Source organism: Nestor notabilis, unplaced genomic scaffold (genome assembly GCF_000696875.1).
Source record: "Nestor notabilis isolate BGI_N333 unplaced genomic scaffold, ASM69687v1 scaffold669, whole genome shotgun sequence".
Lineage (NCBI taxonomy): Eukaryota > Metazoa > Chordata > Aves > Psittaciformes > Psittacidae > Nestor > Nestor notabilis.
The window spans coordinates 16,577-31,135 of NW_009943028.1; the positions used below are offsets into that span (position 1 = coordinate 16,577).

General features: G+C 42.7%; 1 protein-coding gene across 1 annotated transcript; it reads right to left on the reverse strand.

Moving 5' to 3' along the window:
• Positions 1–11,894: 11,894 nt before the first annotated feature.
• Positions 11,895–12,601, reverse strand: RNF152 (ring finger protein 152). Its single transcript, XM_010021674.1, is given in 2 exon segments — positions 11,895–12,262; positions 12,264–12,601. Coding segments are annotated over 2 exon segments (597 nt in total). The 3' UTR covers positions 11,895–12,003.
• Positions 12,602–14,559: the final 1,958 nt, after the last annotated feature.

Genomic DNA, 14,559 nt, shown 5'->3' on the forward strand with positions numbered 1-14,559 from the left:
CTAAGAGGCATAACAAAGGCAAATTCAGGCCAATTGTCATCTGCCTGTATCTAGTTTTGATGTAGGCTACTCTTATTGCAGGCTTGAAGGGGAACTTGTGGGCACAAAAACTCATGGGTTTTCCTCAGTTTATCACTTCAACTACTAAAACGTGTTACCTTACCTGGCAAACCTAACCTACACTCTTAGTTCATGCCAGCTAAAACAACTATATACACTAAGATGTCATAAATGAAAGAGCACTGTATGGTTTTGCCTTGCTTTTTATACTGAAAAACAATCAAACACACATTTACCAGGCATTTCCCTTTGATGATGCTCCTCTACAGTTCTGCCAAATTCATATTTGTCCTGTCACAGTGAAATTGGTGACCCAAGTTTAATTTCTCCAAGTCTAAATGCAAGGCAATGTAATAAAAGTTGTGTCATGGCACTATTAATGAAGAGATTAATCCTCTGGTGACTGCAAAACTCCACTTGCCCTGGGCTGCATATAGGCAACCAGTACCACCGCAATTCATCACTCAAGACTGAAACATATGTATAAAATGCTAGAAGAAGACACATTTCAAAAGAAAAGGGATTACATGAAGAGAAGCAAAAATAAAATCTAATTTCCTGTGCACTGCTGTCTCACTGTTCAATGCAAGTTCCAATTTAAGTTTTTCTTCTGCTTGAGTTGTTTCTTGGGGAGCATCTCCCATGCGGTCTTTCTAATTCCTAATACGATTCAAGTCCACACTGTAGCTTTTTCATTTGTTTGGCACACGCAGGATCTGTCTCTCTCTTCCCTCTACTTTTCTACCCACACACCATCAAAACGGAAATATAATTATGTTTTAGATGGCTGTCACTTTGTTAAATTTGGCTTGAAAGGTCAGTGGAAAGGGACACACAGACACAGAGCATGAGTGTGCACGTCTCATTTCCACAGGAAACCAGGCTTAAAAATGGAAGACGTACAAAGGAAATCAGCTGCATTGTTGCTCACAACAATACATTAATTTGAAACACCTGAGATTGCTGAATATAAAATAATTATCTATATCTATTGGTTCTCACCCAGGGTGTTGTAAATCCTCAGAGCTCCTCTGAAGTCATTGGATTTACATTCATTAATACCAGCATTAATTTCACATTTCTAAGGGTGTGTGTCAGTTAAGGAGGTAAGAGCATAACCCTAGACTGACACACGAGTATGCATGAGCACCTGCACACACAGAGCATTCATGGGGAAATGCCACAACAGGTCCCATCACAAAGGACAGAGATTTGCACCCAAGTCAAGGCCAAAGATGTACAAAACTTATAAAGTTGCCCAGGGAAAGAAGGGGAATGTAACCCATTCATTTTTCTCCCTCTCCTTCACAGGCTTATAAAAGTGGCTTTCTGATGGACCACTTCAAAGTCACCTCCACCCATCTGAAACTTGGCTGGGGATCTCAGTCTTCTTTTATTACTGCACAACTCTATTAAAGCTCCCAGTGGAACCAATGAGTGAGTGTTCCAGCCAATTTTACTTTTTGTGTTAAAAAAGAAAAGCACACACTAGCCTATTGAAAATCATTTTCAAGAATTTTAATCATAGCAAATGTGTCTGAACAGGTCTCATAAAATCAGTGCTTCCACATATACAAAGGACAAGACTCCAGAGACTGGTCTACAAAAATACCATGTATTGAAACTAAAGGGTTGGGGGGGGCAGTTAGAAACTTAGCAATTTTTGAGATGCCCTTTAGGATAGACAAAGCAAGCAAAGAATGCTTCTCCAGACATTCAGATTTATCAACAGCACTTTGATTTTACCTTTACAAAGTCAATATTTGGCAAAGTTTTGACATGGCAGCCCAGCAGTTTATGTGTCTATAGCCCTTCACGAGAAAAGAAGGGTGAAGTTGTCTAAAACCAAGTTACATGGGCTCTTGCTTCTGAAACATGCCAAGGACTTCAGTTCACAGCCACTGAACAGTGCCAGCCTGCTTGTTTAGCTAGAATATAATTAACAAGGGGTGGGGAGGGAGCCTAGGGAAGGCAAGAGACCATGTAAAACAGAGTGTAAAACAAGGAGCAGAGACGGTGGTAGAGCTGTAGGAAAGCCATGTAATACCTGCATGCCCGAGGCTAGACTCAACCTTCCAGCTTCTGGTTCAATTGTTCTTAAAATAGGAGTCAAACTTTCATTTCAGCTCTTGTTTTAGTTAACGTACAAAGTACGTGGACACATACACGTCTTCAAGATTGGTGCTGAAATAGAGAACTAGCTCTCACTTCAAAGCTGTGTTGAGGACACTTCAGCTGACATGAAGATTTTTCAGTTATTTCCTTTGCCTTTTTGTTTTAACACCTGTCAAAGTTTATTTGCCTCACCAAAAAAAAATCCAAACCTACCCAATCATTCAGCATGCCCACTCCTTCCTATCTGCCTTAGTAATACAGAAACCTTTGTTAATAGGGATAGTGCAAAGACAGGCCCTGTGGGATGGGCTTTTTAGGTCTGCTTTAGATTACAGCTCACTTGCAATGCCTTTGGAACGATTAGTGATAGTGTAGCTGAAGTAATCTAAACTGATATCAACTGCAAGTAGCTCAAAATACACATCAGGAAGCTGACAAGCAGCTCCCCCAGAGAATATGTGCATGTGTGCAGTCAGTCCTGCCCTCCGTATGCTGTAGCCCTGTGCCATACCAGACCACTGCTCTCTAACCACAGGGACTGCAGCAGGGACAAAGCCTCGTTGCAAGGACTGCCACTGCTCCCTCTTCACTTTCCAGCAACCACATCTGCTGACTGACAGGACTTAAAAATATTTTTCTTCTCAGAGGTCCCCTACTTAGCAAGGTTTAGTCTCCAAAACAGGAAGCCTACTGGGATCCATTTGGAGCATAGCTGAAATTCAGGGGCACCTTTGCTTTCTCCTGACAGAGTTTAAATAGATACAGAACAGATGGTTTAAACGTGTCCTGAATGAAGAGCAGCTTTACTCTTCTTTTTGTTTTTCCTAGTGTCTGTTTTTGTTTTTCCAAGACAATTATAAGCAAAATGAGGTTAGGGGAGGAGGAGGGAGGGTAAGAAACACTTTTTAGAGCCTACCATAAACCAGTATCTGAGCAGTAGGCTAACACTCATCACAGCAATAGATGCAGCTCTCTACCATGAGGCAGCCTACCTTGGGGCTGCCTTTCTCATTCTGAGCTGACTAGAAAGGCAGGCTCTCCAGTTTGTGGGATAATGGGTGGTCAGGAAGGGTCTACATTTGTGATAATTTAGAAAGCTGAAGAAATCTTACAGAAAGGTTTTCATGTTTCTTTAAATCTTTGAAGTCATATCTACAGCAGAGGAACTGTAGGACCCCGCTCTATAACCAGTGATCTCAGTTGGACCATTCCAGTAAGGAGAGTACTCTCCTTGAGTCCTTATGGAGCCACTGTTTCAACAGAGATCTGTGGTGGGTCACATTCATGCTTCACCTGGTTCAACATCTGCCTCAGGACATCTCTCCTTTGGCCACCAGAGCAAGAGTGGACTGTACTGGGATGATTTAATCAAACTCCCATCTTCCTTTGGCAGAAGTCGGGTCACTGACCCAATCAAGGATTTAACAATCTCTTAAGGAGATGGATAATTTGCCTACAAAATCACTAAATAATTCCTTATCAGAGGCTGCTTGCTTTAGATCTATAAAATGAGGGCTGCCACTGCATGTAGGAAATATGACAGAGATCCTCGGAGGCCAGGTCCACTAATGGCTTTAAAAGAGCCGTAAGACTCGAGTTTGATCTTGGAGAACTGACAGTCACAATTAATTCCACGTATAGTGCTCTGTGTGCTCGACATCCAGGAAGTCCAGGCTCTGCGCATTTCAGCAGGCATTTTAAACTCAATAGGCAGCACGTGACATTTCATTAAGATTTTGGTGCTATTGCAGTTTTCAGCTGTTAGTAGGTTTATGAGGTATTACAAAACAGAAGCCCTTACATACACTTTGAAACCCAGCAGACCTAATCCAAGGCATGAATATGGATTTTCTTATGCCTTATCTCCCTCCCTCACCAAAAGAAGTGGAATCACAAAATTAATGTCACTGATACACTGGGGGGGGGAAAAAAAATAAAAAAGCTGTTAACGAATTATCTTAAAAGTCAAATTGTGCAAATAATTTCTAGGCTCCGAGTTGTTTTCTCTTGCATTGCTGTTGCTTCTTTAAAAAAAAAAAAAAATAGGCCTATAGTAAAGAAGCAATAATCCAAAATACTCATTTAGAGAGGACCTATGGTAATAACTGCAGGCAGAGAGGTATTGCAAATAAGACTCTGCATGGAACCCTGGAGATGTTCCTGTTTCTGGGATGACTTGTTACCCTTTTTATTACTGGAAATGCCATAGAAATTTGCAGTCACATATATGCACAAGGGTAAGTTTCTCCTTACAAATTTGCAGGGCAACAGGATGGCCAAACAACAGGCTGAAGAAGAGGAAACAGCAGAGAGCACACTCGTAAGGAAGCAGTACAAAGTGCTTTTTAGACTTCTGCTTGTAAAGGACGAAAAAAAGAACCCAAACCCAAAGATGCATCAGCAATAATAAACATAGAGTATCTAGGGTATTAGAAAATATCCTCATTTATCCACTACTCCTGACAACATTTCTCCCTATCCCAGTGTTCTGCTGGAGCATGCTTGTTCTGCCTGGATGGCTGCCAGAAGACATTCAGTGTTGCAGTTCTTTGTTTATCACGTTCCTTGCTGGTAACATTTTACAGCTCTTATCACACTGTTCAATCCAGCTACAACTGTCCAAATCTTGTCTTCTCTAAACCAGAGGAGGTCAGAAAGGAAAAGAAAGAGCACTCTATGTATCCATTGCAGCTAGCCAGTTTAGCAAATACAACTATTAAGCAGGGATTCAGTTTTATCAACCTGTAGATTTAGCAAATCCTCCAGCATTTCAGCACAGCAGGAAAGAAGCGATTAGAATTCAACTTATTTCTCCTGAGTTTTTTAAATCATCATCGCTCTGGATTCCTAGGGTGGGTTTTGGTGTGGGTTTGAACTGCAAGCTTTTTTGGGTTTTATTTTTCCCTACCAAGATTTAAGAATTCTTAGCTATGTACAATGAGCAATTAAGAATAGGAGTTATAGAAATACAGTTTCTACACAACAGTGTTTGAAAACAGCAGCCTTGGGGTATTACAGAGCCTGTCTTAGTCAATAGGCTTTCAAATTTCAAAATAAAACCTTCCCAAAGCAAAGCTTATTACTTCAAATGTTCTTTAAAGAATTGTGCAGACTAGCCAGGTCTCAAAAAACAAACACCTAAATGTAAAGTCCACCTCTATTCAAGAAAGTATTTAATCCCTTCAGCTTCCTTAGATTTAACGCTTTAGTGCTTTCTCAGCATATTTTCCTGAATTATGTCCCAAATATTGCAAGACATCCCTTGAGCAAATATTTGAAAATATCTGTGACCATTATTCCCAATAATTTAAGCAAGAAATTATTCATTTGCGGTTTGATCAGCAAAGTGGCTACGCTCGGGAACTGAGCTCCCTTTAACCGCACACCTCTACTACGTGACACCCTGCTTTGAAAGAACTGTAAAACCCCAATGATTCAGACCTCATCAGTGCACGTAGGCACTACAAGGCAATGCTTCCAAAACAGATCAGTGCAGTGGCAATACACACACATATTTTGTAATTCTCAAGGTGACAGGCAGGTAAATAACCTTCACATGAAACTCAAGTTTCTTATTTCTTTTATTTGCTCCATTTGAAAACCAAGCCAGAAAGCTACAGACCCCTAATCTAATCCTACTATATCTTTTGAGTGCAATAGCAGTGTCAAATAGCCACTTCTTCATTCAGCTTTTCAGATCTAACAGGTTCAATACACCCTGTCTTTAGCTGTTTGGCATTCACTGAATGTCATCAGCTTCATTATTTGACTTGGGATGTAGCCACCTGCTTTTTGTACATTCAGTCAACACACATGCAAATAAAACAAGTTTTTATTTTAAACAACGTGATGCATCTGCACATACTGAGAACTCAAGGCTTTGCTTTTTTATCCCAACTTCTTCACACTGAATTCATGTTCAGCTTGTGTGTCAGAGTCCTGAGCTTGTGATGATTCAGCACCCCAAAAAATTTCTGTACACCCATCAAATTTTTCAATTAGGTGGAAAGAAGCACTGCTGAAATAGGCTGCTTCCCAGCTCCAAGGTTTTAAAGGAAAAGCAGTATCTGGAGTTTCACTGCCATTCTTGAGATCCAATTTGACAGAAATGACATATGCAGGCCACTGCAAAACATGCCCAGTAGATGTTTTTGCACACAGAGATCTCAATTTCCAGGCTACTGCCTAATTGTTTGCTCATTTACAGGTGTCCTTCTCCTTCTGCACCCTTTTTTCACTCTTTCAAACCAGTTCAGGCCAAGCCTGTATGTTGTTGCCTTCAAGCTTTCAGGAGTGTTTTGTGCAGCTCTGTTTTGAAAGACCTCTGCTTGAACTTACAGACCTCTAATAAACTAAAAGGCATCTGCCTGTTCCCCTTTGGGTGGATGTCCTGGTCTAGAAGCACAGAGAAATTCTGTGGCTCCTCATCTGAACCCCAGACAATCTGAAACCTGGTCACCTGTGAGTTACATCCAACAGCAGTATGAGTCAGTTTGCAGTAGACAGCACAGTGGGGGCTACAACTCATCCCACATGAAAGCCAGATAGCGATACCTAGGCTTCATGCTACTAAGCTATCTCAGCACCTCATCATCCCAGGACCATACAGTACATGACCATACTGAGATGTAAGAGCCTAAGGCCATTTTACTAATCCTCTTGGCCTCTCCCTACTGTTTGTGAGCATGTGCTATGTGCAAACCCTCCCCAGGCATGGAAACATGTTCCTGTGCTCATAAGCGTAGGCATTCCATGCATGCCCTTTCATCCCCATGCTCAGGAGCTTCCATGTGAAAGAGATGAGGAGAGTGAAAAGAGATTTGTGTAGATATATAGGAGACTGTGGGATGGATAGGGAGAATAGGAAATATTTTCTTCTGGCAGTGGATCTTACCTAATCTCTATGAATTGCCTTCGCATGTTCAAGAACATGCTTAGCACAAACATTACAGGAATTATTAAGAACTAAAATTAAAAAGTAATGAAACATAAGGAAATACTTGAAAAACACATTTTCTGAACATTTATTAAGCATTAAATTTCACTGAACTTCGAAGGTAATTTTTTCATTAGGGATGCTCTGGGCAACTTAAGAAACAACTGTGAAATCATTCAAACTGAGGATGAAGCAAGCAGCTTCGCTTGTTGACATGAGCATAACAAGAGGTAAAGTGACAAAGAGAAAGAACACAACAGCCCAAGCTGTCAGGCCTATGGACAGTGTACAGCACCAGAAAGGTCACCAACATGCTGTAAATCCATTGCAGCATTTCCAGACAATGCTCTCCTACTGAAGCTCTTGCACAAAAATCTTTACCTTCAGGGCAGGCACATTCTTCAGCAGCGTCTGGAACTCATTTGCTGTCATGTAGCTTCTTCCCTCCCTCCCCGTCTGCCTATAGAAAAAGTCTGGAAAAAACAAATCTCAAACCAAGCTTTCTGCGCAACTTGAATAAGGAAGCGTTTCAATTCTAATATTTACTTCAGATGTGTTCACTTGACAAGTGAATATCTCCTGCAGTACTCATGAAACTGACTCATGACAGCAGGGCATGTTGCCTGGGGGCAATTTAGCTGCAGATGATGGGTACAGTACCTCTCTATAATTGGGAAGAGGCAACGTCCTCTGCTATATGGCGTTTCTGTGAAAAGATCCAGGGAACACAGAGGCCTGGACCAGTTTACACAGTAGATTAATGCCTGAAGCTTTTGATACAAGGACACGCACAGAAGAGCTCAAATCATGTATGAATTTTTTGGGTTTGGTTTAGCCCTGTTGTACATGTAACAAAACCAGTAAAACATTGGCCATCTCTACTCCAGAAAAGCATCTGCAGTATTACAAAAGGGTTGGCTGCCCAGGGCTCCAGCAACAACACGACTGGGAGGGTGGGATCAAGGGGAAAAGGAAGCTGGTGTGCCAGTCTGTACAATACATACTTAAGGCCAAGAATCCCTCGCCTCCGTAAGTGAAAAGTTTACTTATAACTTCTAAGTCACCTGTTTAAAACAGAAAAAAAAGAGAAAAATTTTGTGGCTCAGTTATCATCAGCTATAATTCCGTGTTCTAAAGTAACTAAAACATGAACAACCTTTTACTATTTACCACAACCCACACTTAATACTTTGCCTTACAAGTGTTCTTTTGAAGATGTTGCCATTTTCAGTTGATAGCAAAGTAACAGAGGTACCATAATTCACTTGATATCATTCTTTTCCTGCTAATGTTTTATTCAGACTGAGCTTCATTAATAAAGATGAAACTTTGAACTCATGATTGCTCCATGTTTACAAAACATCCAGTCTCCTTTACATCTCGGTTAAGCATGAACAATCACTGAACACAAGATTTCCTAAAAAAATCCCACATACCAAAATTGCATATTTTGAATTTTTAAAATTCACTAAACAAAATTTCACAGAGTGAACCCTAAAGTCTGTTTGCCAGCAAAGCACAAGCCAAAAATGGAAGTTGGGGCCCTCTAGAAAATAAAAGGAAGCTGGACCCCAACACACACATCCTTCCCATTAAACAAGCAAATAAATACACATTCATACAGAGTAATTTGCTCTAAAAATGCAGGTGCTTGAGTAATTACTAGTTTTAGCATAAATTTTGGTTGCTCAAATAGCACGGTGTCACAGTAAGTTGTTTTTTTTTGTGTAACTGGGCAGTGATTTCCTACTGAACCCCAGAGAACAAAAACTAGCCCAGAACCCAACAATTTTGATACAAATCCAAATGCATTTTTCCACAGAGAAAAATTACAAAGATGAGGCTGGTTTTTTTTTTTTTAAAAAAAGTTAGAGGTGGATACAGCAGTATCACTTTTTTAAATGTCAGGTATTGGACCAAGGAATGGGGCAAACTGCACTGCATTTTTAAAGTGGTAGGACTATCGACATATTTGAGAAACATTTTAACACTGTACATTACAACAAACTATTTAGTTCACTTCTACACAAGTCAGCAATAAAGCTAGGTGATCCAACATGATATGGCAGCTGCAAATTTAAAATGATAGTCACAGTCTAAAGCCAGAGCAAAAACATCTCTGGAACTCCTATTTATAAAAAGGGATGAATGTACACACCATGCGTGCACACGCAGGCAAAAATCTTGAGGTTCTACTTATTGCTCTTACACAAGGCTGTGAGCAGGCAAATGTCTGGATCAGAAATTAGGTCAAACATGCATTTCAGCAGGCAAGAAAAGTACAGGAAATTCATATTAATGAAACAATGTACTGTGTACATAATACAGGATGGTATTCTGTCTAATATAATACTTATTAATACCGGATAAACTCCAGGTCTGCCTGTTGCATAATGTGTTATGCAGTGTAGTATTTTAACCTAATTTCTGATTTCTCTTTCGTACTGCACCTTCCATGTAGGGACAGAAAGGATGCTTTTCAAGACAGCCATTCTTTGCAACGCCAGACAAACCTCAGCCTCGAGAGCTTCAGTTGGGCAGGTACGGCCAGAAGGAGGTTAACAGTGTCAGCACTGTATCTCCAGGACCTGCTCTTTGACTGCCTCATGGTCACAGACAACTTGGATAAGCAAATGCAGAAGCCGGTACGAAACGCACCAGTGCTGTTCTCAGAGCATTTTCCAGCTATGCTACACGCCCTGGTACACCCGGCAATTGTTATGGGGGTAAGGCAGTAGAGGGTTGAGTCCTGTATCTGGTCACTTCCTCAAGAGTCTTAGAAAGGCAAGATTTTTTTATGAACTGGCTTTCCATTACACAATAAGCAGCGTAGTGTGGATGTCATAGAAATCTGGTTTCCTACTGGCAACATGAGACTAGCATGTTCTCAGTGCATATTTTGGAATACCTGTTGTTCCCTTCTGCAACCAAATTAAACATGCTGTGGAGAGGTGTCTGTGTAAATACAATACTTGTAAGCCAAGTTCAAGGCATACTGCACATGGGCCTTGCACAGAAAAGGCATTGAATGTGTTATCTGAGGATCTCTTTTTTTGCTGTGCTATGCATACACGTGACAGTAGGTAAAAATCAGCACAATGGTTCCTCTCCATACATGACCCAACACACACCATAACAATTAAGCACCGTATATGCTGTTCTTCAGTTGACAGGAATCAAGGAAGAAAATTGTAGTTTGGGAACAGGGAGGGGAAGAAATCCAGCATGAAGATAGAGGTATGTTCCTGACAGAAGTCCTAGCTAGGAATGTTTATTGTGAACCAGCAACTGGATTTTGTGATATAAGCAGGAAACCACCAATGTCTACAGGGCCAGCTTGAGCACTGCATGGTCAAAATTATGTTCTCTAGTGTTATAATATGGCACTGAGCAGTCTCTAATTAATTACTAGAAAGAGCAGTAGGTAAATGACAAGAGATCATTCAGGGAGGTTAGACTTTGTACTTGCAAAAAGAAGCAGCGCAAATCAATAGATTTTTCTGTCTTATTAAAGGTCTGTCATATGCCCCTTGATCCAATCTCTAAATCTCACACAAATTTCAGCTTTGCCAAATATCAAAATTCACACTGAGCTCTATTTTACTTACGAACTACTAAAGCTATTGGGACTGGTTAGAGCAAGGCGCTACTGCAGCGAAGGTTCAGGAATCTGGCTCTTTCCAGGAAGTGAACTGCAAATGAGTGCGGCTTCATGACTCTCATGGGTGGAGGAAGACAATTCCTGTGGGGTTTTTTTCAAATCTGTACTTATGAACACCAACATTTATAACACTGAAATGTGGGAAAAGGCTCCATTATGCTCACCCAGGTATTTTGATACAAGGACAGCCACAGTGATGTAGGAGGGGAGCCCACCCACTAGAGGGTTAGGGTGCCATGAGTTATCCTCCCTACAATGTCAAGCCTCTTACTACATGATTGCGTATAAAGCTCCTTGGTGTGTTGGGATGGTGAGGCTTCCTTAGAGGAAATCCTCCATCACACTATCCATGGGTGCACAGTTGCATTTCCTAGGAAAGAAGGAGGCAAAATAGGTCTGAATGCTTTAAAAACAGTTAGGAAAACCTAAGCTTTAGAAGAAGAAACAGAACAATTTGCTATCACAACCTTTCAGGAGGAGTCCTAGGACCTCTCATGCCCATTTCTTCACTAATGGCTCCTTCAAACAAAAGATGCTGGAAGTGCCACTTCCCTGTAGTTGAAAAAAAACGGGGGAAAAAAGAGAGGCAAAAAACACATACCACAGAACAAAATGATTGCTTGCAAAATGTTTCCATTTAAAAACTATTGTACAACTCCCTAACTTGATTTAATTAGTGTGCAGTTTAAAACATACAAAATGCCTTACCAGCTAAGTGATTTCTTGGTTTTACAAGTCTCGTTCCCTCCCCCCATTAAAAAATAATGCATGTGTGGACTGGTATTGAACACCTCGTACGGTCACGCACCAATTCTCCTTTAATTCTACATGGAGCAGTTTTGATTTTAATCTACTGTGTTTAGAGTAGAGCTCATTCCATACACTTTACAGTATAACCAGCTACATAGATGTCTTTAATCTCATAACACGATAAAAAAAAAAATCACTGTACATTGCAGTCCCTTTGATAAATGGTTATGGTGACGCATGCAGTCCTCCTCAGTGCCGCTGCCGCCGGGCACGGGACGTGATTTTCTCCGCACGCTGCCAAGAGGCCTGATGCCACACTGACGGGGGCTGTGGCCGGGCCGGCACACCACTGCCCCGGTGCACAGCGTTCTGCAGTCATTGGGCAAAGCTGCGCTGAATTGTCTCACTCCACACCACCACCACCACCACCACCACCGCTGCTGCCGACCCAACCCCCAGGGAACACACACCCCTCCCCGCCTCAGCCGCAGGAGATCACTGTGAAGCGCTTGGAAATGCACGACATGTTGTGGAGAACGATGCCCAGGAGAAAGACTAGGACGCAGGCCACCAGGATCACAGTGCAAACCCCTGACCAGGTGGAGCTTTTCACAACGCCTCTCCGGTCCGGCTCCTCTGTTCCCCCCTCGGTGGGAAGGCCGCCCTGCAGAGGCTGCTGCTCTGCCGGGATCGTCACCACCGCCAGGGACTTCTGCTGGCTGCCAGGCAGGAGGCGGCAAAAAAAGCACCCTCTCCTTGGAGAGGGGCAACGGCAGCATGTAGCACCCATTGCTGGGGAGTTTGATGAAGACGGGGGTGTGCTCAGAGGTGTGGGGGATTGCAATGACAGCGATCACCTCGGGGTCATCGGGCAGCTGGGACACAGAGTACCCCGGCGGCAGCTTGGTGATCCCACGGCACCAGGGGCAACGCAGGTCCTTCTGGCTGGTCCTCATCTGCTGCAGGCACACCGAGCAGCATGTGTGCTTGCAGTCCAGCAACTTGGGCCGCCGGCGCGGGCTGTAGTAGTTGAAGCAAATCTGGCACTCCAGCAGAGAGTCCTGGGACAGGGTCTCCATGGCGGCCCTCACAGGGCAGCACAGCACACCTCGCGACAAGTCTCACCCCGGCGCCCCACAGCCGAGGAGAGGCTCCTGCCTTCCCGCTGCTTCTTCTCAGGGCAGTGCCAGGCAGTGGCTATGGAGAGGGCAGGAAAACCTCCAGCCTGAACCATTCAGTACCTGAGACAAACAGAAAAACATGAAGGAACAGGTTACTTACAGGAACCAGCAGGAGCAAGAGTCCAGCTAAGGGGGAATGAAAACTAGTGCTAACCTCCTAATCTAGGAACAAATCTGTCACCCTTAGCAAGGTAGCACCTTCCCACTGGCTTCACCAAACTGCCCAGCGGCAAACCTTCAGGTCAGCCATCACTAGGTTTCCCTTTGCATCTACAAAATCCCTACCAGTCCGCCACTCACAGTTACAGGGGAGGCTGTAGTTCACTAAGCAGGTCCTTCAGCATCTACCTCCTGTCGTATGTTCAGGACCTGCACCTTAACTATTGTTCTCATTTAATCCTTTAAACCCCTGAGGATTTTTAGCTATTTGGCTCAACCACTAAGTCTGCATGAAAGGTTGGGAAAGAAAAAAATGTGTTGAAACGGATGCATTCCCAGAGGCTCCTGAACTTACTCCTGTGCATGAATGAGCAACCAACTATACTGAAACACCCACATTTGTACACAACGAAAAGGAAGGGCATAATTTTCAGTCAAATTAATTGCTTGCCTGGTAACACAAGCAGCTTGTTCAACATGGCCCTTCTCACTGATGAAAGCTTCATCCAAGACAAAAGGCTCTGTTTAGACCCAGAATCACCAAACGTCATAGACAACAATCTGTTAATGCACTGAATTAAAGGCAAATTGTTACTAACCTTGTTCTAAACTATTCATTATAAAGGAATTCTTTGCATTTCCCCACTTAATGCTTACAGCTATGCAAAAAATAGCAGCTGTGTTGACTTTCACAGCAAGTTGTTTAGCTTTGTTTGATTTTGGTCACTACAACATGTGATAAGTACGAATGGGTAACATTTTCACAACTTTTTACATTGCCTGCCTTGCTGTGTTTGAAGAAATATCAGCCTGAATTTGCATCCAGATAATACAATAAAGAAAACACAAAATATTTGCATGGTGACCTATGATCTTCTCTTATTGCAGTGTTATTCCCAAAATAGAGTTAACACCTGAGGACCATAGCTGTCAGAAGCCTCCTTCCTTTCCATACAATTATTTCATGCTGTTCCCTCTGATTCATAGCAACTAGGTTGCGACATGCAAACCGATGGGTGACATCAGTACAACAGAAATAACGTAGTTCAGGAAGAAAAGGCAGGCATAGATGTGCAGTTTTCAATGCAGGACAGCCCTCTGGACCACACTGTCCCACACATCCTGCTTCTGGCAGTTACTGGTATTTGAGTAAGGAAAACAAAATGCACGTCATCTCTTCAGATGGTAACGACTGATATCACCAACATTGGCAGGACTAGCCCTGCTGTGGATTTTGTAACAGCAGCAGATTCTGGCTCACAAGGCACTTCAATAAACATGCAGTGACAATCCTAACTCATGAGAAAGCAGGGGCTGCAGTTATGAAGGCAGGAGCTCATGAAACATGGGCAATGGCTGCAGGGGAAAATGGCGCACGCCAGCCACCCAAGCAGCACTTTTGGGATGCTTTGCCTGAACGCAGCACAGAGACTACTGCTGGGAGAGAGACTGACACCAGCATGAAGCCAGCGCAGGCCCATGTGCTGCCTGCTCTGCACCAGCACAATGTTACACATGGCGTTAACAGATACTCCATGTGCAGAGGGAGCCTAACACTGCCACAGAAGGCACTATGCATTCCCTGCCTGAATGCAGGCCACACTGAGGGGAAAGTGGAAGAAAATGAGTAGAAGTTTTATCTTCTTTATCCTCTCATCCCCATTAGTATCTTCACATCCCTAAGGTACAGGAAGGCA